This window comes from Gracilinanus agilis, chromosome 4, assembly GCF_016433145.1.
Source record: "Gracilinanus agilis isolate LMUSP501 chromosome 4, AgileGrace, whole genome shotgun sequence".
Lineage (NCBI taxonomy): Eukaryota > Metazoa > Chordata > Mammalia > Didelphimorphia > Didelphidae > Gracilinanus > Gracilinanus agilis.
The window spans coordinates 58,268,591-58,293,143 of NC_058133.1; the positions used below are offsets into that span (position 1 = coordinate 58,268,591).

Below are 24,553 nucleotides of genomic sequence, written 5' to 3' on the forward strand. Positions count from 1 at the left end.
TGAGAATATAAGGCTTCACTGCTTATTCAAAAGAACTGAAGCAATCTTTTAGCCAGGAAATGGGAAAACATTCTTCACTTGAGTTATCCAATAGGGTCCTGTCCTCCAACCCTTTGATAATTGCCCAATTCTATTTTCTTTCAGTTATGGAAAACAAGGGGGAATTTGTCACCCTTTCCCCTCTGAATCCTAGCTAAATATCAACAAAAATTGACATTCATAGCAACTTAAAGGCTGCAGATATGTTTTACATGAATTTATCTCGTTTGAGGTGATCTCCAGTCTTTTTGCAAAGGAACAAGCCCAAAAGAAGCTCTCTGTCAATGCCATCTTGGAGAAATTGAATGTCAATGAGATTCAGGTTCAGCCCATACAAATTGTTTCATAAAGAATGAGGATGGGTTCATTATGGCCCTTCTGCTATTCACCTCGTCACCAGCTCCCCCGCCAGTTCTGAATTCGGTCAGGAGTAGGGGAGCAGGAGGTGAGATCACCTGGGAAAGATGGCAGAGGGAGAAAATCTCTCCAGTGGGTAAAGTGCCAGCAAATCACCGTGGAGTGCCTCTGAAGTTCCCAGGGATCCCAGCTCTGAGGCCAACAGACACTTGGATGTGCTGGAACCAAAAAGGACCCCAACAATAATTCTTCATCCCCACCCCTTGCCTCAGTGGCATGGAGAATGGCAGGTGGAAGGAAGTGGGGGAGGGGGGTGGGAAGACACACGAGGGTGCGAGGAAAAGTGGCAACAACCTCTCTTAAAATCACCCTCCAACCTGCCGCCCCCCCCCCCTCCAAATTCCCCCAGCCCAAACACCTGCTCCAGGAAAGCTTGCTCTAGCTTTCTCTCGCCCCCTCCTCCCCACTAAGGCCCAGCTCCTCTCCAGTTAAGAAAGCCGGGGCGGATTTAACGTGGTATTACTTTTAATTAACTCTGCCTCGCCAGTCCTACATGAACAAGGTAGGAATTAATCTGGCAGGCCCCGCCTGACGTAACATGGGAAAGCGGCGGCCCAGGGAAGGAAGGGGGGAGCGGGCGGGCGCGCCTGGCTTCGGATTGCCGGCTGTGGCTGTGACCTCTGGGCGACCTGCGGGGCTCCGGAGGGGACTGAGAGCCAGGGACCCAGACAGAGGGAGAGAGGGAGGGAGAGAAAAAACAAACCCGAGGACTCCATTCTCCCCGGGCTGGAGATGAAGAAATTCTTTGGTTCGGGGGGGAATTAAGGAAAGGAGAAATGTTAGTACACTTTTAATTGGAAACCGAGTTCCTCTTTGAGAGCAGCGTGTTTACTTAGGATTGGGCATTAGAACTCAGGGGAGGCTCTAATTGAAGTGAGGGCTTTGGAGATTACGGGGAACATATGGCTCTACCGCCTGGCTCTTTATCTGCATTTTCTCATAAAACTGCCTTTCGTTTGTGTTCCTCTTTTCACCCTCTTACATTTCTAAAGGCGTCTTTGAAAAGGCAGGCAGAATGCGCGGGGCTTACTTAATGCGGGGGGCTCCGACCCTGGAGTGGGGAGCACCTTGTTCCCGGACTTGGATGGGCGAAATTTACATCCTCCTCCTCCTCTTCCTCCTCCTCCTCCTGCTCTGCGTCTCCCCCCACTCCCACCCCGCGCGCTTCTCTCCTCTCTCCTCCTATCCCCCATCACCTCCTTGCAAGGTTGGCCAGCGGCTGACCAGCGGTAGTGGGGTGTCAGGGGCCTCTCGCCAAAGTCACCCAATATTGGCTCCCATCTGAGATGAGGTGGGAAAGAAAGGAAAAATGACTAGCGAGCCCCACGGAGCTGGCATAGAATTCAAATGGCATTGAGCTAGTGCAAGGCTGAGAGGGAGTTGCCAAGGAAACGGGAGATCTCCCCCACACCCCAATCCTTAGGAGAGGGTAACCTCATACTTCAGGCCCTGGCTACATTTGTAGAGACTTAAATGGGGGGCGGATGGAAACCAGGGTGAATTGGAAAACAATTCAGTCCATTCTACCCCACTCTACACACACACACACACACACACACACACACACACACACACACACACACACACACACACACACACGAACATCATTACTTGTACCTATTAGCCTTAGGCCAGAAGGGAGAAAAGAAGAGGAAGGAGGTAAAAGTAATGTTTCAGGATGCTTTGTGTTCACTTAGTTCTTCATTATCTGCTTTTAATTCAAGTCCTAGATATATTGAGTGGAGACAGTATGGATCATAGATTTAGAACTAGAAGAGACCTTACAGGGCATCTAGAGAATCAATCAGGCAAACTTTTGAGTGCCTACTATGTGCCACTTGGGATATAAAAAATAAAAAAATGAAACAATCCATTCTCTCTCTCTCTCTCTCTCTCTCTCTCTCTCTCTCTCTCTCTCTCCTCCCCCCCTCTCTCCCTCATACATATAAAGGCATACATTCATACACATACATATATGTGCACATGTAAAGATAATAAATACAAAGTGACTACAAGAGAGGGAAAGGATGTTTGAAGTTCTAGAAGGTGAGGAATCAGTATAGATTTCATTTTGAAAATGGTGCTTGACCTGCATCTTCAAGGAAGAAATTCTCTGAGGTGGAGGTGAGGAAAGGACTTTCTTTCAGGCATGGACGATGATCAGTGCAAAGTCACAGAGATGGGAGATGGAATGCCATATGTGAAAAAAAGAGAAAGACCAGTTTGACTGAACCATATGAAGGGTCCAAGAGGACTATGGCTTGCAAAACAAGTCTGAAAAGATAAGTTGGGGCCAGGTCAAGAGATTTTTTCTTAAACCAAACATGGGTTTCATTTTATCTTAGAGGCAATGGGGAGCCTCTGGAGTTTGAGTAGACACATGATATAATTAGATCTGTGTTTAAGAAAAGTGACTATGTCGAGAATGGACAGCAGGAAAGAGAGATTTTAGGCAGGAGGCCATTTCAATATCTAGTCCAAAGATAACATACATTAGGCCCAGTGGCAGCACCTCCCAAGTGGGGAGACCACATTAAAATGTAATTGGGAAATATTTAATGAAATAAATAAAAATACAATAAAATGTAGATATTGCATTTTAAAACTAAGACAATATGCGTCCAACAGGGATCCTTATGTTCATTTTAATAGCATCTGTTTTTAACCTGAGTTTGAAACCACTGATCCAAACCAACTTCCTCATTTTACAGATGAGGAAACTGAGACCCAGAGAGATTAAATGAATTGTTTCAGGTGACACAAGTAATAATTAAATGGCAGAAGAAGGAATCAAATCTAGTTCCCAAGACTCCAAATCTACCATATCATGCTTTTATTCCCTGTTTGAGACACTCCCACATGTCCACATCCCAACTTGGCTAAAGCAGCTTATCTTCCCTTTCTCTATCCATTTGAGAAGAAAATGAACTTCTAAAACCAGCCCATATATTTGTCTTCATCCCTTTGAGATGAAGCTTTGAGGTTACAGGTTGGAGTGAAAGGCAAAGGAGAAAGTAGGAGTAAGAGGCAAAGGGAAGAATAATGGTAATATTAAAACAACATGTACTACAAATTCTCAGAAAGTACTTGATGAATTGAATAGTGAAGGGACATAGGGCAGGAGAAGTAAGAGTAATGATGATGGCCTTGAATAGGCTCTTGTGATGAGTGCCTAGCCTCCTAGACTCTGAGCATAGACCAGAGAGGTTTATTTGACAAGACATAGAGTCTGAGCAAGATGGAGATCATCATGGCCTTATTATTCCTCCTTGAGCCCTCCCACTTAACCTGGGAACCAAATTTGGAGATAAAACAGGACAAGAAAGCAGGAGTTTTTGTTATTTTGTTACTCTCTTTTCATTGATTGATTTGGAAAAGTTCATTAAACCCTCTTGGTCTTGTGTCTCTCTGAAGATAAATACTCTAATTTCCCTGAAAGGGCAAACCTAATCAAATGCAGCAAAAAAATGTCCAAGGAAAAATATCTTAGAAATATGGCAGTTTATATGTTATTTTGTAGTAGAGACAGTCTTTCCTGCATATCCTACCATGTGTTTTAAACCTTAACCTTTAAACTATGCATGCTCACTCACATACAGACTTAGTATTGGACACACTGACAGTTTTAACAGATTGAAATGGAATTTTAAATAAAATGGTTATTTTTTAAAGGAAATTTTGGGGTTTATTTCTAACTTTTGAAGATGAAATTACCTAGGACAACTACCATGCTTCCTCAACAAATATCCCTTAAGGTCACTGGCAAGACTAGATGGGCCTTGACTGAAAAAAAAAGAAGATTGCACTTCTTACCTAATGTTTTTGGAATAAGTTATGGGGACTATACTTAGGAATGATTTCAAGATAATATGCCCATGTTTCATTAATGTCTTCCTACCTCAGGAGAAAAATCCTGTACATTCCTAAACTATGTTAAAACTCTGATGTCCTGATTCACTGTTTACCAAAATTATGCTAATGTCAACAATTCAATATTTTAAATACCCATTTTTTACAGATATTGTCACTCTTCATCAATACAGAATAATATCCCATTAATATAAGAAACTTATTAGATTCATCAGTAAATGCTACTGGAAAAAAACCAGTGCTATATAAAGAAAAACCTGAAGGTAGTAGTCACATCTAACTGCTTCTTAAAATCGTTAAGGTTTACAGCAACAGGTCATTTTCCTCCCAGTGAGTGTTTATTCAGTTTGAGGCCTCTGGCAAAACTGTGTTATGATGAGCAGAGCACTGACAACTCACTGAAATGGATACAGTCAGCTCAGGGTCAAGTCAATCCAAAGAGGTCACTTTCACTCAATTCACCTCCCAATAACCAGACCCCGAGGGCTCTCAACTCTGCTTCCCAAATGGGTTTCCCCTCTCACCTTTCCATTGTGATGGATACCACTAGCCTGTAGGAGAAAAAAAGTATGGTCTATTGATAGCAAGGTATTGCCTTTTGTGTTTCAAGTAACAGTGTCCCAGATTCTCCTTGAAATTAGGCTAGCTCATAACCAAGTCTTGATTTGATGTTCTCTTGAAAGAATATTCAAAGTAAACTTAGGTTGTTCAGTTGTTTCCTTTGTATCCAACTCTTTGTGACCCTGTTTGAAGTTTTCTTGGGAAAGATACTGGAATGGGTTACTACTTTCTTCTCTAGCTCGTTTTACAGATGAGGAAATTGAGGCAAACAGGGTTAAGGGACTTTACCTGAGTTACACAGTTCGTATCTGAGGACGGATTTGAATTTAAGTATTTCTGGGTTCAGACTTGGAACTTTATCCACTGTACCACCTAGCTGCAAGAGTATATAGGGTATATGCCTTGGTTTTGACTACAGTGTCCTGACACATGGCTAATCAGAGCAGTTGATTAGAATGCATTGTTTGAGGATGGTTCTATGTTTTGGTCACTGGTGGTTCATATAGTTTTACTCCATTCTGTGACCACACAGCATCCTTTCAACCCTTCTTTCTCGTTCACAAGTACATACCAGATAGTCACCAGGAATACTAGAGTGTTGAGATCAATCAGTAAAAATCCATAACCAGGAAATTGCCTAAAGCATTAGTGAATTAATTATATTATCTTCATATGTAAAAGTCAGTATGTTATAATGATTATTATTATTTTACAATTGGCATTCGAGATAAATCCTATCTCTTCCTTCTCCTGTATGACATAGGAAAATGGGATTCTTCCAGTCAGACCAAAGAACTAATTAGTGTATGGATGAAGATATGGTCAAGATAAAACTGGTCCTTCCTTTGGAGAGCCAAGTGTTCCAAAGTCACCTAATACTGAGCTTCACTAACTTTAGTGCCTCCATTCATGTCATTCTTCTTGTCTTTGTGTCCTCATGTCCTCCTATAATTATTCTACCTGTAGTCATCTTTTACTACCCCACTTAATTGCTACCTCTTCCGTGAAATCTTCTGTGACCCTATTAAATAGCACATTATTTCTCCCTCATCATATCTCCTATAGAATGGATCTTTCATAATATTCATTATTAACTATCATTTACCCTCTTACTGATACAATTTCATTGATTACTTTTTTATTGATACTTTTCTTACCTCCCCAACTCTAAGTATCTTTTGGATACAATCAAACTTTCAGGAGTTCTTTCATGATTTCCCCATAAACAAGAAAAGAATAATTAAGCTAAATGACAAAGCAATTAGATATATTCACAACGACTGTAGAAAAAGGAATTGTGTGACTAGAAGATTTCCAGATGACAAAAACTGAGAGGTATGGCTAACAAATTGGATGGGGAAGGTGCAATTCCTAATAGAATTGGACAGTTCAAACTGAGATCAAATCTAGTATGATGAGATTTAAAAGAGGTAAAAGAGTTGGATGGAGACACTGGTACTTATAGCATGTAAAAAGACCCAGTGGAAAGTTCCTAGAGGGGGTAGCTCTTTTTCTGGAAGAACTATGGGACAGGTTGGGTGAGTTCCACAGGATGAGAAGATACTGGCAGAATATATTATCTGTTTTAATGGAAGGGATACCTAGATCTAAGTAACCCCAAATCCACAGAAGTGTTGAAGAGTGTTTATATCATTTACATTACTTTATAGTTTATACTGTAATCTTCATCTGTATGCCTTGCCATGCCAAATATAATGTAGTTTATACAACAATCGATTAATTGCTTCAACTGCACATTCATTTTCTATACTTGCTATTCCTTTTTCAGTGGTCTGCAGTTGATGTACAGGTGTCTCAGCATTCCCTTTGATCATGCATGGCACATATTCACAAAAGTAATCTCCTATTATCACGATAGCATGTCAAGTGCGCATTACTATCATGGGTTAATATGCCAGCATTACTAGGCAAATAGAGATGTGTATCTGGTCCTTGAAATGTAGACCTGGCTTTTCATTCCCTCAACTTTTTATTTCTTGGTTATTACAGGGAGGTCTACAGAGGGTAAAGGGTTGGATTAGCTTTGACTTTATTTAGCTATCTATGTACGTTTTTGACATCTATCACTGAAGTAGTCAGAGAAAGCAATAACCTAGTTCACCCCCAATCCTTAATAAGACATATAAATATACAGTCCACCATCATTTGAACCTTCTTCAAACACACATTTTCCAAACCTACAAATTGTATTCCAAAGCCTTTAGAGGTTTTCTTTCTCCATTGACTCCAGGACTTAGAGCATTTGGAGACAGATGATTTTTCCCACTCTGTGCTGAGATTACTTGTTCAAAATAGTCACCGTAGCCTGTCAAGAGCAATATTCAAATCTCTAAGATGATGCATTAGTTGGCTTTAAAAACCTGATTTATGAAGTCTAAGTCAGAATACAAAATGCAATATATACAATCAAATTCTCTCATGCTTTTTTTTGATAGCAAGGGATTCATCATCTCTTCCCGGTTAACACATTTGATTGGAGGATGATGCTACTGAGGTCAAAGTCATGGATTTGATCTCTACAAAGGCAAGTTAGATTTGTTCTGTTCCATGGCAGTAATTTTGAATATCAAGAAGTCATCTTATTTGGGCAAGCTCAAACCACTTCCTTTCATAATCTCTTCCATTCAGCCCAAATGAACTGATTATCATTTTCACTTCTAATCTTACCTTCTCTTTTATCCATGCCTTTGCTAACAATTTCCCCCTGAACTTCTATAGGCCACTCCAGCTTTTTGCTCATGTTGAAATATTTCTCTTCCTTGAAGGCTCTTAAAGTTCTTCTCCAAGTCCTTCCACTATCCCAGAAGGAAGCAATAATTCCTCCCTTGAATCTCTAATTTATAACTTTTAACATTTGCTTTGTATTTATCATATTCCTATATTGAAGCTATTTGTGTATGTATCTGGTCTTGCCTACTAGTCAGTCATCAAACATTATTTTATTTACTTTGTGGAGGCACTGAGCTAGGCTGTGGGGATACAAAGAAAGGCAAAATAGTCTCTGCCCTCCAGGAACTTACATTTGAATGGGAGAGGACAACATTCGAATAACTAAATACATAAAAGACACACACACACACACACACACACACACACACACCACATGTGTATGTTTATGCAGAGAGAGAGAGAGAGAGAGAGAGAGAGAGAGAAGGAGAGAGAGAGAGAGAGAGAGAGAGGGAGACAGAGAGAGAGAGAGAGAGGGAGGGAAGGAGGGAGGGACAGAGAATGTATGGATGGCTAGAAGGCAAAGTTAAAGGGAAAGAACTTATATAAGTTCTTAACCTAGAGACTGTGAACTTATTTTTATGTTATTTCAATAGGATTGTTTCCCTTCTTAATTCTATATATTTTATCTTATGTATTTAGAAACATTATTCTGAGGAGACATATGACCAATTCTATGGCAAAAATGATTAAGAATCCTTGCCCTAGAAGCTGGGATGCAGAAGGTGGGATTTAAGTTAAGTCATGAAGGAAGGCAGGACAAATAAGAAGCAATGGTAAGAGGGCAGAGCATTCTAGCCATAGGGGACAGTTAGCACAATGCATGGAATCAGGAGACAGGGTATAGTGTATAAGAAATAACAAGTAGCCAAGCATAGCTGGATCACAAAGTTCATGGAGAGGAATGAAGTATATGATTAGAAAGATAGAAAGGGTCTTGGCCATAACATATTTAAATACAAAACAGAGGAGTTTATGTTGAATCCTGAAAATAATAGAGAGGCACTAGATTTCATTGAGGAAGGGGGAAAGGACATGATCAGAACTATACTTTTAGGTTAACCACCTTGGCAGGTAGATGGTTGGAGTGGGGAGAGACTTGAAAATGAGAAGTTAAGGAGGCAACTAAGTTGGGGAGGTTTGATGAACTGGAAAATGGTGTTACCCTCAGTAGTAACAGGAAAGTTGGAAATAGAGAAGAGTGTTTTGAAAAATTAGAGGATTTTTTAAAGATGTTAAGTTTGAGATGCCTGTGAAACATCCATTTCAAAATGTTCAACAGGCAGTTGAACTCAAGAGAGAGATTATAGCTGTTTATATATATATATATATATATATATGAATTATCTACCAAGAAACATTAATTGAACCTATGATAGCTGATGAGATTACCAAGTGAGAAACTATAGAGCTAAGAGAAAAGAGAGCCCAAGATATGGCCTAGTGATTCACACAGAGTTAATGAGTATGACCTAGATGAAAATCAAGTAAAGGAGACTGAAAAACAGTGGTTGGACCAATAGAAACAAATGCAGATGACAGTTGTGTCATGAAAACTTTGAGGGCAAAGAAATATCCAGGAAAAAGGATCATCAATAATGTCAAAAGATGCAGAAAGGTCAAGAAGAATGAGATTTGAGAAAAGGTCATTATTTCTGACAATTAAGAAGTAATTGGTAACTTTGGAGAGAATAGTTGAACAATGAGATTCAAATCAAGATTGAAGAGGGTTTTTGAAGAGTGAGAAGAGTGGAAGTAGAAATATATAGCATCAATGACTTTTCCAAAAAGGAAAGGGGAGATATAATAAGAAATCAAGTGTGGAGCATGGGATCAAAGGAAGGGTTTTTGAGGAGAGGAAACACATGAACTTGTTTGTAGGCATCAATGAAATAGCCAGTAGATGCGGAGAAATTGAATATAAGAGAGAGTGGGGATGATTGTGGGGGCAATATACTACAGGAGATGAGAAGGGATTGAATTGGGGGGTGCATTTCAAGATTTTGACCTTGGAAAAAAGAAGGTTGATCTCTTCATATGAAATTGTAGTTGAGGAGATAGTTTGGAAGGGAAGATATCTGAGTGATATGAAATGAGGAGAATCGTGGAAAGGACAAAAATCAGGGCTGGGTGTCATAAGGCAAAGGGAAAGTTAGAATAATAAAAAAGAAATATTCAGATGAAACAATTTCAGGATTTATGAACATGGAATGGAATACCAGTGGGTGATGGCATGATCAACGAAATGGAATGACCATTTCTCTATATAATCATGGTGGTATAGAGGAGTATATCATGAGAATTAAAATGAGACCAAACAACAAGTAAGCACTTCAGAGCTGATAACAACCTTTCCCTAAAGATATTTTATAGCACTTTACTGTGATCCTTTAATGTAATTATCACATAAGATTACATGTTATTACTACCTTTGTTGCCACTCCCTAACAAGTGTATATGCTCCTTAAAGGCAGATATCTATCCCATCTAAACTTTCTATCCCCACTGGTGTTTAGCACAGATTGATGTTCACAATAGCCATTAAGGATGAAGACTATTTTTCTCTCAGCTTTGTACTTTCAAGCACGGTTGTGGAAAGAATACAAAGATCCTTAGAACAAATCCAACAAAATGTTCATTAATAATGGCTGAATTTAGAATTTGGGGGCTATCAAAAAGGAGAATTTATGATTATTTAAATAATCTGGAAATGTTGATGACATTATTCCTGTCTCCTATCTACTTCTGGCAATTCCAGAATGATGAGCTCTGTGTGACCAGCAAAGCCCTTTGAACAAATCATAATATAAAGCTGTAAGTTAATTGATTTCATCTAGGTAGGTATTTGGAAATCAATTCATTCTTTTAATGCACAGGAATGGAGAAAAATTGAACAGCTGGCTCTGTAGAGGAAAAGGAGAAACAGCATTTGGTTTTATGTATTATGGAAGAAGGTTCCAAAAAGAAAGTTATATTCTAGGCTTGTGGGTTTAATATTGATTCCTGGTAAAATATTAGATTTGATTATTAATGAGATGGGTTATGAGTGCTCAGAAAAGGAAGGAATGGTCACTTGATAACAATGACACATTCGTAGAGCACTTTCAGATTTAGACAATGTTTTCTTCCCAGTTGTCCTCTGGGATAGGAAGCATAAGAATTATTTTAATGATGGAGAAACAAGCTCAAAAAGGTTAATTTGTCAGTTGACCAGTCACATGACTTGTAATTGCCTAAAACCTGATTTGAATCCAGGTTTCCTAGATTCAAGTCCCTTCAAATGATGTCAAATAACATGCTGCCTCTTTAGAGAAGGCTATCATCCTAGAGCTGTTTCAGAGACAGAGAATAGTGTAGAAGAAAGAGCTGCGGACTTGGGGTCATGAGAGACAGAGGTTCAAATCCCACCTCTGCTACTTATTGCTGGGTGACACTGAGCTAGACACTTAACCTCTTGGAGACTGGGTTTCTTTATATGTAAGATGGGGATAATCCCTCCACTATCTACTTCACAGGGTTGTTGTGAGGAAAGGTTTTTGTAAACCTTAAAGTGCTATATAAACATGAGCTATTATTCCTATTGTTTTCCTTCTAGGAGGGGAGGGAGCAGGCCTAGATGCTTTCCTTAGTAACCCTGGCAACAGGAGGATTTGCCAGCTAGCTTGTTGGAAGTTTTCTGATGCTGGCTACAGAATCCATCACGACTTTAATGATTTTGCCTCAGGACCACAGGCAAAGCACAGACTAAGAATAAAAGAACAGCAGATCAACAATGAGCAAGTGCCTAGAATCTGTTCTCAGTACTGCCAGGATTATACAGTCACAAAATGGCAAAATTCCACAGTTTGAAGGGACATGGAGGGTCTGTCGAATCCAAACCACACCTGAAAAATCAATCTCTCTGCAAGATACTTGAAGAGAGATCCTCTAGTCTTTGCTCAAAGTCCTCCGAAAAGGTATCCCATTCAATGTTTGCTAAACTCTGGTAATGAGTGAATCCTTATATGGAGGCTAAATTCATCTTTTTGAAACTTCCTTCATTGCTCTCGATCCCATCATCCAGGTCCCAGCAGGACAAATATAATCGCCTCTCAGGTGGCAGTCCTTTAAATACTTGAAGGTGGTTTTCATACAAGTCTTCTTTTTGCCAAGCTAGACATCCCAGTTGTTGGTTTTTTTAAACTGAATTTCCATTCACCATGAACTTGAGACCTTGATACCATTCCAGTTACTCTCCTCTCAATATTCTCCAGCATATCAGTGTCCTTGCCAACAAAACACAATATTCTAGATGTGATTTAAGCAGACTGTGATGGTCCTGTCACTTATCAGTGCCTTTCCTAATAAAATATGATATTTTAGATGTGATCTGACCATACTATAATAATATCTCCCTGCCTTATCCTGGAAGTTAAATCTTTCAATGGAGGAAAAGACCACACTTGGATTTATAGTGACCCATACAAAGCTTGCATTCTACTTCACTCCTTACACCTTTTTGTTTTCTTGTCTTCTTGTTCCCCAGCCATTCTATACTGTTTTTTTAATCTTTACCTTCCATTTTCTAATCAATATTGTGTATTGGTTCCAAGGTAGAAGAGCAATAAGAACTAGGCAATGGGAGTTAAGTGACTTACCCAGGGTCACACAGTGAGGACATGTCTGAGGCCATATTTGAACCTAGGACCTCCCATCTCTATGCCTGACTCTCAATCTGCTGAGCTACCTAGGTGCCCCCTGCCAGTCTGTACTTCCAAAGTTTATTTTTGAACAGAAAGTATATTTTGCATTTGGCCTATTGAAATTTTATCTGATTAGATTTGACTTAATATTCTGGTCCAGCAAGATCTTTTTGAATTTTGATCTTGGCCAAGCATGGTGGAATTCACATATAATTCTTACTACTAGAAAGCCTGAGATTGGTCAATCAGGCGTTCACACTAAAGTCCAACATCCACATGATAAGATCCTAAGAAGGGGCCAGGGAAAAGGAAAAATCAGGAAAGGAGAATGAACCCAGATCAGAAATGTAGTAGAAACAAGCCCATGAGTGCCAACTTCTATCCTGAGTGAAATAGGGAGATCTAGGCTCAAAAGATAAAAGGAAAATTCTGATTCTGTCATCTGGTATGCCAGCTGTCCTACTAAAATCAGTATCTGCAAATTTGATGTGCATATCATATGATTGAAAGCTAAAATGGATGTTAGGGGTCTTCTACTTCAACCCCTTCATTTTGCTGACCAGGACAATATAAAGACTAGAAAAGGGAATTGGTAGGTAGCCTAGGTGATTTTTAAACTTTGTCTCATTGATGCCAGATCCATCAATCAACAAACACTTATTAATCCAGGTTCTATGGCATTGGAGATACATGAAAACAAACTTAAATGGTCTCTTCCACTAAGAACTTTTCTATTGAGAACAAGAGCATATATACCTGGGCAGCTAGGTGGCACAGTGGGGAGATAGATCAGCCTGGAAGTAGGAAGACTTCATCTTCCTGAGTTCAAATCTGGACTCAGACACTTACCAACTATATGACCCTGGTCAAATCACTTGACCCTTCTTGCCTCAGTTTCCTCATCTGTAAAATGAGCTGGGGAAAGAAATGGCAGACCACTGCAGTATCTTTGCTAAGAAAACTACAGGTGGCATCACGAAGAGTCAGACAGGACTGAAACAACTGAGCAACAATTTACAGATTATATACAAATAAATTTAGGGTAATGTGTGGGAAGAATGCTAGCAGCTATAAAGAGGACCATGAGGGTCTGCAAGGAGACCTCTCAGGTAGGAGGAAGCACTTAAGTTGAGTTTTGAAAGAACCTAGAGATTCTAAGAGGCTTTGGTGAGGAGGGAAAGCCTTACAGCCATGGTGGGATAGCCTATACAAAGGTGTGAAAATGAGAGATGGAATGCCTTGTGATAAGAGCAACAAAACCAGTTTGGCTGAGCTATAGAGTATGTGAAGGATGAGCAATTTGTAATAAGACTGCAAAAACTGGAGACTTGTATTTAAATGCTAAACATGTATATGTGTACAGAAAAGCTACTGGGAAAGGGAATGGCATATATTTAATGGATATAATTTTGGAAACTGTCTGGAGGACAGATTGAAATATTGGCTTTTCCATGACATAAAATTGCATGGAATCACAAAATTGGAAGGAATTTCAAAGATCTATTTAATATGATCTATTGTTATAAATTATATCATCATCTAATGTAAGACAACTTATTTTTGTCAATTTCTTTAGCATCATTAGAATCTTAGAGCAGAAAGGGTCCCTCAAGATCATCTAATCCACTCTCTTCATTTTACAGGTAAAGAAACCAAGACCTCAAAAAGTAACTTGATCTTTCCAGGGTCACACAGAAATTACATGCCAGAGGTAGTATTTAAGTCAAATTGTTGTACTTCATGTCCACCTCCCCTTCTAGTACAATATCTTGCTGTTTCCCCAGGAGGTAGATGTCCAATAATCATTCATTAAATGCTTGTTATATGTTAGGCATTATGTTTTCTAGGTGCTATAGATACAAATGTGAAAGCAGGATAATTGCTTTCCTCAGAGATCTGCTACCCAGTGTTTATATGAACCTTTCTGATGAGAGGGGGCTGAGTACTTCCTGGGGCAGTTGGTTCCATTGTTGGACAAGTATGATTATGAGAAAATTCCTCCTTTGCCGAAGTCAAGATTTACCTCTTTCTATCCAATGATAATAATTCTACCCTTTCCCATATGATAGCCTTCAAAAAAATGAGATGCTTCAGGAGGGTGAAGGGAAAGGAGGGAGGAAGACAATTTGGTTCTTACGATTTTGGAAAACATGTTGAAAATTGTTATTACATGTAATTGGAAAAATAAAGTATCTTTTAAAAGAGACATATGTTTTTCCTTTTAGTTATCTTCATGCTAAAGACTACAGATTTCCTTGATTCCTCATACAACATGATTTCCAGAGAATTCACCATCTTAAGCAAAATGTAGTGTCCCAAGTTAACAAAATATTCTAGACATTGCCTGGATAACACAGACAATAATGAGATACATTTTTTTCTGTGATAGATGTTAGAGAGAAAGATAAGATGGGGTTATGGGCATCAAGTTCAGCTAAAGGACAAAAGAAACAAAAGGTGATTTTTGGAAGATGTCTGTGGGAAGCATGGAGGAACTCAGCGAACACAAGTTGGTTTTGACCCTGAGAATCAAAGAGGTGGAAGGGATCCAAGAAGTCATCTAGACAAACCCTACACAAATCATGAATCCAGTCTACAGACACACTCATACATCCTCTGGTTAGTTAACCTCAACCGATAAAGAATAAAATTTCCCTACTAACTCCTTGTCTCTGTCTACTCCTATCACAGGATAGTATATTCCATTTTTACACAGTACTGTTAAGAAATTCTCCCTTCTATTGAACTATAGTTTCCCTCTCTGTAACATCCAATTATTAGCCCTTGCCTTTTGAGCCAGACAGAACAATTATAATCCCTCCACCATATGACAGACTTTCAAGCTACTATTATGTCTCCCTGTTAGCCATGTAAGTTTGTGCAAGTCAAAAGGCTCTCTGGGTCTCAGTTTTCCCATATCTAAACTGGGAATAATAATATTTTTGCATACTATTTTAAAAGGTTGTTGTGGGCAATCAAACTAGGTGGTTCAGTGAATTGTGAAAGTCATACCTAGAGATGGGGGGAGTCTTGGGGTTCAAGTCTGGCTTCAGCCAGATTTCCCAACCTTTCAAGCTATGTGATCTTGGACCAGTCCCTTAACCTTCGTCACCTAGCCCTTACCATTCTTCTGCCTTAGAATCAATACACATTTGATTCTAAGATAGCAGGCAAAGGTTTAAAAAAAAGGTTTTTGGGGATGGGAAATGCTTTATAAACCTTCAAGTGGAAACAGATATATGAGCAAATCTGTACCGCATGACCTTTTTTTGGAGAAAAGCAATTGGGGCTTGCAATTATAATAGTAGCTGTCCTATAAACAGTGATTTACAAGATGTCCCAAAAGTCTCAGTTCCATTTATAGGAACTAAAGCTTAAAATATTACTAAGACACATGTGCTTCTGTTTGTGTATACATAATACATATGTGCATATACACACGTGTACATATACTTATATGTATATAATGTATATACTATATGTATATGTGTATATCCATATCTATTAATCTTATTTGTTTTTTATAAGTTTTCTGAATATATATAGACACATATATTCATATATATAAATAAATCTTCTTGGGTTTTTATAATAGCTTTCTGAAAGAGTTACTATTATTGCCATTTTACAAATAAGAAGATCTAAATGACATGTGTGGTCACATAATTGGCAGGTCAGGACACAGTATTCAAACTCAGGCTTTCTCAATTCAACATCTTATGGCTACCTCTTAAACTACCTCCTCTATTAAAAAAAATCATGGGGGCAGCTGGGTAGCTCAGTGGATTGAGAGCCAGGCCTAGAGACGGGAGGTCCTACGTTCAAATCCGGCCTCAGACACTTCCCAGCTGTGTGACCCTGGGCAAGTCACTTGACCCCCATTGCCCACCCTTACCACTCTTCCACCTAGGAGCCAATACACAGAAGTTAAGGGTTTAAAAATATAAAAAAAAATCATGAAGGGCTTGCTCTTGTCAGCCTTTGCTACTGAGTGATAATGACCTCTGGAACACATCACCATGCAAAATTCATTTAGAAGCTGAAATCAAAGGATGTTCATCATTTTTCCATATTTGTATTTAATCAGAATTGCATGTTTATGTTGATGGTATGATCATTCTTCTTTTCATATTCCCACAATATGACATAGACCTTTAAGAATCAGGAAAAGTAGAAGCAAATGACTACCTCATACAAACAATGGACCTCCAGTTAAAGATTTTTACATAGGAAGATGGGAATCTAGAAAACGATCTTTGAGAATTCAACTTACCATCCTTAACTTTTATGTGATTCTATAAAGCATCACTATCCTTCAGGTCACTGAGAACTTATAACCCAGGTATCATCCTTGACTCTTTACTCTCTCTCACCCTCCATATTAAATCTTTTGCTAAGTACTATCAATTCTACCTTTCCAATCAGATTGGAGGAAAAAAAAATTTCATTCCATTTCTTCTGAGAAGATAAAACTTGTTCTAGGACTGGTCACTGCTCTTTCTACTTTGCATTAAAGCCTCTCTTCTTTTCACATTTCTTCAGGGGCAGTAAGGGATCATTACTGATCTAGGATAGGTGGAGATGAAAGGGAAAAAACAACTCTCCAATTATTTCCCACCCAAAATACATGAATCTCTGACTAGATAGAATTCTCCAGGTTTTATGGTTGAGAAATTGAAGAATGAAGAAATTAAGTTGTTTCCTAGTTCCACATTGAGTTTCTAGATAATGTGATGGTAGAGCCCAGGGCTCCTGACTCCAAGCCCAGTTCTTTTGCCCAAGATATAAATCCAGCCCATTTCCTTCCCATTCCCATTCTCACTCCCATTCATGCACTCACCGGAGTCGGAAGCCACCGGGCTCACCAGGCTCAGCAGTTCTCGCTCCTTCTCGTAGTCGCCCTTGCAGAGCAGCTGTCCCTCTTTCAGGACAAACTCATCACCTTTTTGGAGTTGACGCTCACAGACGCAGCAGCAGAAGCAGCTCAGGTGGTAAACACTTTTCTGGGCCCTCATGACAAACTCATTAGGCGCGATGGCTTCAAAACAGCCACCACATTTGACTGCAAACAGTCTGGAAGGGAAGAAACCAAGAACTCTGAGACTGAGAAAACTCTGGGACTCTTCCCCCTAAACTAGTCACAATTAAAAAGTCTTATTGAGATTAGAGCCATCTGGGTCAACTTTCTGAAAATCCAAATGGCTCCTTGGCATGCAGAAATTTAAAATCGGTTTATTCCAGATGTTAGCACTTGTCTGAGGTTGTTGAATCGAATTGCATTAATTTGGGAGTGGACTGAAAAGTGATGAGTTCCAATCAGTGGCCAGATTTAGAATTATAATCTATTCAGGCATGATTTTAGGAGGAAGATAAGCTAAAACTCAACTCTTTTTTTTTAGCATCACAAATATTTCTTCCATTATTAAAGTAATTAAAATCAATAACAATATAAAATAGCATAGACCCCATTAATATTTCAGGCTACCTTTTTCCTAATTCAGTCCTTCTCTTTGGACTCTAGTTAAGGACTAAAATGGATCAGAAGCAGCAGAGAGAAGAAGTGTAAGGGAAATAAGGGAAGAAAGGACCGAGGATGACAAAGACAGGTTTATGTGGAGAATGGGGGTCAGGGGTGGCTTGATAAAATGTCCCAGTAAGGTACATAGCTCTAATGTAGTTTAAGGATTTCAAGGGCTTCACCAGTCTATTCTCAATCTATCTTTACCTTAAATTATTCATTTAGACTTGTCTTCCATTGTATTGGTGTATTTTTTAAAAAGGTATAAGCTAGTTATTTACTTCCTATTACTGGAACAGGTTGTGTGCTTTCCAATTCCATTTGCATTGTATATCTTATTTCATATAGATTTGCATACATATTGTCTCTTCCATTAGACTGGAAGCTCTTCAAGGGCAGGGACTGTCTTTTTCTTCTTTTTTTTTCATGTCCAGCACTTTGTACAGTGCCTGGTACATTGTTGTTGTTCAGGCTCAGTGTCCTATCCATACACCACTTAACTACCCTGCCTATTACATGGTAGACACAGTAAATGTTTATTAATAGTCACTCAACATTTGTTCAATTAATAGATTCATTAGACAAACATTTATTAAATGCTGCTATTTGCAGAACATTCTATTAGGCATTATACAAAATTAGAAAGCACATAGTTTTATTTTCATGGAGTCCAAGAGGTAGATAAAACTCACATACACAAATCACTATCTATAACTCCATTCTTTTAGACGTATAGAGCCATTCACTTAGAATGTCTCCACCTCTCCTTTCTTCCTAAACAACTTCTATTCATCTTTCAAGATTCAGAATTATCCTTATTTCTTCAGGAAAAACTTTCCTTGGTCATACCAGCCTGAATTGATTTCCCCTGTCATGAATTCTCACAATATTTATTGTCTGTGCTTGTCATTATAAAATTAATTATAGGCTAAATTTATCATATTCTGCCTTGTGATTGTAGTGGAAGAATTGATTTTATTTTTATTTATTTATAGATTTCAGTAATCTACCCTATTCCTATCTTCTTTTCTCAGAATCACCAGAAACTCATAGAGTAGTTAGGATTTAGGGTAGAATACTTCTGACTTCTCATCTTATCTTGTAGAAGCATGAATGACTGTCAAGAGCCTTTGGGTTTGGAGATAGATGCTGTAGCAATTGGGTGTCTGAAAATGCATTTTAAACAAAGAAGGCACACTCATCTCACTCTGTATGCTCCTGAATGACAGAAGAGAGGAGGGACCAGAGGGTAGGGACAGGTCAGATAGAGTAGTCACACAGCTAGTAAATGTTACAGACCAGAATGGAATTCCAGCCTTCTTGACCCCTGAATCTAATGCTCTCGGTAGTACAAACCAAGAATAGTTATTTGCTCTAAGTCCTCTTCTAGCTCTAAAAATATGATTTTCTGATTCTAAATTAATCATTGAGAAAATAGAGAATTTATGTAGTGATCTCACCTGGGAAACTTCCCAATAAAGGGGAATTTTGAGGACAGAGAAGGGGTAGGAGGAAAGTAGTGATGACGGAGCAGCAGAGAGAAGGAAGAAAGGCATTCCAAGGGAGCAGAATGATAAGGAGCAAAGGCATGGAACGGGAAATGAGCAAGCAAGCCTTCCAAGGCTCCCTCCCAAGAATGATTCCCCCCCCCACACACACACACCCAACAGAGGCCAGTCTGGCAGAAGCATCACTTCACCTGCCAGCAAATTCAGAGCAGTTCAAGGATTGAAATGAAGGTATCTCCAGATCCTGATATCATCTCCAGACACTCAATCACATCGGCAGTGTCTCTTGTATTGGTTCCTCGTATATAAGTAAGAACCCTGCTCAAGGTGACAGGGAAATATTTCTATTTACCAAGTCTGATCTTTTCTCCTTATCCCCAGAAGGAAAGAGGGCAGCTGGGGAGCAGGGGCAGTGGTGATAGCAATGAACAGCTTTCTTTCCTAACATGAGGGTGGGTTTAGGGGTCCCACATTAATCAAACAGTTTAAGATTTTAAAATAATCTTTTGAGCCAGGTGATGTGTTATTATCTATATATTAAAGAGTGGGAAATAAATTAGAGAGTCCAAGTGACTTACCTAGGGTCACACAGCTAGAAAGTATTTGTTCTGCAATTTCTTCTCCTATACCAAACAATCAGCTCCTGATCCCTTCCCCTACCTTTTACAGAGTGGTGACTGAGGGTGAATTTCTTCATAATGCCTTGGCACACCAGACCCCTGGACATGTGCCTCTCCCTCCCCAACCCCAAAGTTGTATGCTTTGTGTTGGTCCAATGCATACACATACACACATCATCTCTTGTGTGTCGAGACTCCATTTGTTGTTTGCCAACCTGAGCAAACTAATCAGGCCCCTTCCAGGAGCCGGCCAAAGTCCCTTTGTCCCTGGGCCCTCCTTCTCCTCCCCTTCCCCTGGAATGAACTGTGAAACAGACTCAGGACAAACGCTCCCAGAGAGTCAACAAGCACTTGAGAATCGACAGCAGCAGGTGGTAGCATCTGTGCTTGTCCAACTTCAACCTTGTTAATCTCCTCCTCCCCCTTAACCAGCCCCCCATGCCTATGACTTCCCCCCAAGTTGGAGAGGAGGATTTGAACGGGGGTTTCCCAACAAAGGAACATGCCATGTTGACTCAAGAGTGACAGGAGGAAGTGTCAGGAGGGACCCAACTCATGTCCTGGAATAGTAGTGACAGGAACAGAGATTACTGACTTAGGAGGGAGCATTTCAGTTTCTCTGGGGCCCTCCTTGAGAAACTAGGGCCATCAGCTCATCCTTTCTTATGTTTAGACCAAGCCCACAGACAATTTACCTTCCCACCATCAACCACTACCAACCCTATTATTGATCCAAAGAGGGAAGGAACATGCATTTCAACACCTGTTTGCCAGATGTGTACACAGCTGTATGGGTACCGCTGTGGATCCAGCTGCTGAATACAAGCCTCCCACCAGTTGTTTTCTCTAAGGCTCAGCCAAGCAGAGGAAAGGATTTGTTCAAAAGTCCAAGTCCTAATTAAAACACAGCCTGTCTTTTCGCGCTGCCCTGAGTGGTTTCCTCCACAGCAACTTCCCCCTTTGAATGTTAATGAAACCTCACTGTGGGTACAGAGCCTGGCAGACTGGCAATGCCTTAAAAAGCCAAACAAGGTTTACCAATATTCTCAGCTCTTTTGGAGGAGCGAGTAGCTTTCCTCTTATCCCTAGAATTTCTCTGGCAACCAATTCTCTTGTGAGGGATTCCCTTCCTGCTTTTTTATGACAGTGACTTGTTGAAGTCAAAGGAGTGGGGGCTAACTGGCATTTCTTTCAAAGCCCAATTTGCATAGGTATAGAAATTATTACTGTGACTATGAGTGCCACGTAGCACAAAGTGTCAGACTTCAAATGGCAAGAGTCAATTTCCAGTCCTAGCTCTGCCATTATTTAGCAGAATAGCTTTGGGAAAGTAATGCTACCTCAAGGGTTCTTAGAATTCCCCAAGGAGTCTGTGGATAGATTTCATGGAATCTTTGAACTTGGGGAAAATATTCTATCTTCATTTCTAGTAACCTTTACTGAAATGTAGCATTTCCTTTAATTATGTTAAAATGTTATTCTAAAAAGTCCATAGGCTTCATCAGACTAGCAGGGGCATCCATGGCACAAAAGAAGGTGATGATCTCCAGCTTTACTCATCTTAATAACTGTTGTTTTGGGCGGGGGTTAACCCCAAAAATCAGGAAGTTGGAGTGGGTGAATTCAAAGGTCCCTTCCCATTCTAACTTTTTATTCACTGTGAAAAGAAAAGAAAACAACTACCCCAACCACCATGGAGTAATCCTTTAGAATGGATATCAAGCTCCTTAAACCAGTAACTTATGGAGAGCTCAAATGAATCCAGCATACTCGTGTAAACTGACATATAAGAGCCAGTACATGAAACATGTACAGTTATTCTGCCAGCTTATGATCCAATCATGTTGAAATTTGGTGGGATGGTTTCTGGTCATGAATGACTAAAGGATCAGTATTAGATGATCAGGAAGTCTTCTATTTGTTTATAGAATCAATGACATAGGAGGCATTGAACTAAGACTGAGAATGAATACAAAAGGTGTGTGCCCATCTCTCAGGCTATTTACTTCCAGATTTCCATCAAGACAGCACCACGTGGAGTTCTCAGTGAGAGAAGAGCAGCTGTCTACTTTCTCCTAACTGGTCACTAGATATACTGGGTCATATGAGTCTACTGTTACATTTGTGTTTATGCTTTGCCAATCTTTCCAAGATGAGAGTAGCAAGCTGACCCGGTGAGTTTAGGAGGTCCTGAGGTCAGGATCATCAGAATCAGAAGCAAAATCCACTAGTCCTAGTAGCAGTAGCTGCAGGAATCAAGATGGTGACAAAGCAGCAACCTAAAGTTGGACATACCTAGATATTTTGGGGTATTTCATGATCTGGAGTGCTTACAGAGCATCATTGGAGAGATCTAGCCCAGCAGCTTATGTGCTCAGCCCAGCCAATAGTGCCAAAGAGAGAGCTCCACACAAGGGCTAAGGGTTCTATTACAAAAGAAAATGACTTCTATGGCCAGGAGTTAGGAAGTGCCCATTGGCAACCATATTTATTCTCTACCCCAGTGGTGTAAAAAGCAAAAAGCTGCTTAGTGGTCTACAAGTCCTACGTTCCTATTGATAGCATAGCCAAAAGAATCTGGAAAGAAGTATCAGAGGGACAGAACCCAGGACATGAGGTCTAGCTTCATTTATTATGTAACCTGCACTTGGCCAGAAATAATAACACCAACAACAATATTCATATAGTGCTTACTATGTGTTGGACTCTATACTAAATGCTGATTATTATTTTACTTGATCCTCACAACAATCCTGGGAGTAGGTCTTATTATTATTCCCATTTTAGAGAAGAAGAAATTGAGGCAAGCAGAAGTTAAATGATTTGCTCAGGGTCACACCACCAGCAAGAATCTGAGACCTAATTCAAACACAAATCTTCTTAACTCCAGCCCTGGATCTTTATGCACTGGCCCACCTAATATGAAACAAAAGTTCAGAACTACATGGCTAAAGGCTCCGGGACTACTTTGCAGCTTCCCCATAAAGCTTCAGGTTAAGAAATGTAGCCATAAACTAATTTTTGGTTTTGTTTTTTTACAATAATAGCTAGCAATTACATAGTAAATTAAGGCTTACAAAGCACTTTACCAATATTATCCTATTTTTATCTTTACAGCACAGTGGGCAAAGGTGTATTATTCACCACACTGTATAGATAAGGAAGGAGTAGTAGGATAGTACACTGGATAGAGTGCCAGGTCTAAAGTCAAGAAGACTCATCTTTCTCAGTTCAAATATGGCCTCAGACACTTACTAACTGTGCTGTTCTGGACAAGTAACCTGTTTACCTCAGTTTCCTCATCTCTAAAATGATCTGGATAAGGAAATGGCCAACCACCCAATATCTTTGCCAAGAAGATCCCCAACAGGATCACAAGTCAGACAAAATTGAAATGATTCATCAATAACAACAACAGATGAGGTAACTGAGGTGAAAAGAGGTTAAGTGACTGCTCAGGATCACACGTGGTTATTAAGTATTTGAGGAGGAGTTTGAACCATATTTTCTAAAACTCCATAACCAGCACTCTCTCCACTGTGTCTCTTAATAACCTGATGAATCAACATTTAAGACTTATAAACATTCCCCCACTGGTTACAATCAATCCTATACACCTTCATCTGGAAGGGATGAGTGGTTGATTGCTAGTAAGTGAAGCCTGAGTCAACCATTGGTAAAAATCTTTCTATGAAGCCAAAATATGCCTCTCCAAAACTTCCTCCCATTGATCCTTTGCTGCTTACTTCCTGAGTGACGTTAAGCTACTCATCTAAAGCCTCTGATTCTTAATTTCCTCCTCTGTATGAAATAAGAATAGTGGACCAGTTGGTCTCCAAGGGCCCTTGCATCTCTAAATTTTATGAGAGTTCTCCCTAAATTTAAGTAAAATAAGTGTAACTGCTCTTTCTCATGGTGGTTCTTTATATCCTTTAGAAAACTATCTTGTAGGGGGGCAGCTGGGTAGCTCAGTGGATTGAGAGCCAGGCCTAGAGATGGGAGGTCCTAGATTCAGATCTGGCCTCAGATTCCCAGCTGTGTGACCCTGGGCAGGTCACTTAACCCCCATTGCCTAGCCTTTACCACTCTTCTGCCTTGGAGCCAATACACAGCATTGACTCCAAGACAGAAGGTAAGGGTTTAAAAAAAAAAAGCTATTTTGTAAACCATGCCCCAATCCTAGGCACCCAAGTCTTCTCTTCTTCAGTCTGAACATAATTTGTTGCTTCAAACGATCTTCACAGGACCTCATTTCAAATCCCCACACCATTCTCATTGCCCACTTCTTTATGACCAGATGATTAGTGTCCTTCCCAAAATGAAGCCCCCTAAACTGGATAACAGACCATAGATGTACTCTGTACCAGAGCAGAATACAATTCACAGTACTTCCTTCTTCTGGATGTTATGTTTCTAGTAATACAATGTTCTTCTTTGAATCTCTTTCACATTTTGTCATCTTTCTTTCTTTGCTCTTTTTTATCTATAGTTTGTTTACTGTAAAGCATTTTGCAGCTTCAGTGTGTGTCAGTTAGCACCACTGGTAACTCTCAATCCTAAAAGGATTGTCATTTTTATAAATGACTTACC

General features: G+C 39.6%; 1 protein-coding gene across 1 annotated transcript in view; it reads right to left on the reverse strand.

The window, feature by feature from the left end:
• Positions 1–24,553, reverse strand: part of LMX1A (LIM homeobox transcription factor 1 alpha) — a 191,022-nt gene that overhangs the window by 32,736 nt on the left and 133,733 nt on the right. The window contains exon 3 of the mRNA XM_044674451.1: positions 17,158–17,390. Coding sequence (XP_044530386.1) covers positions 17,158–17,390 — 233 coding nt within the window. The remainder of the gene's footprint in view (positions 1–17,157; positions 17,391–24,553) is intronic.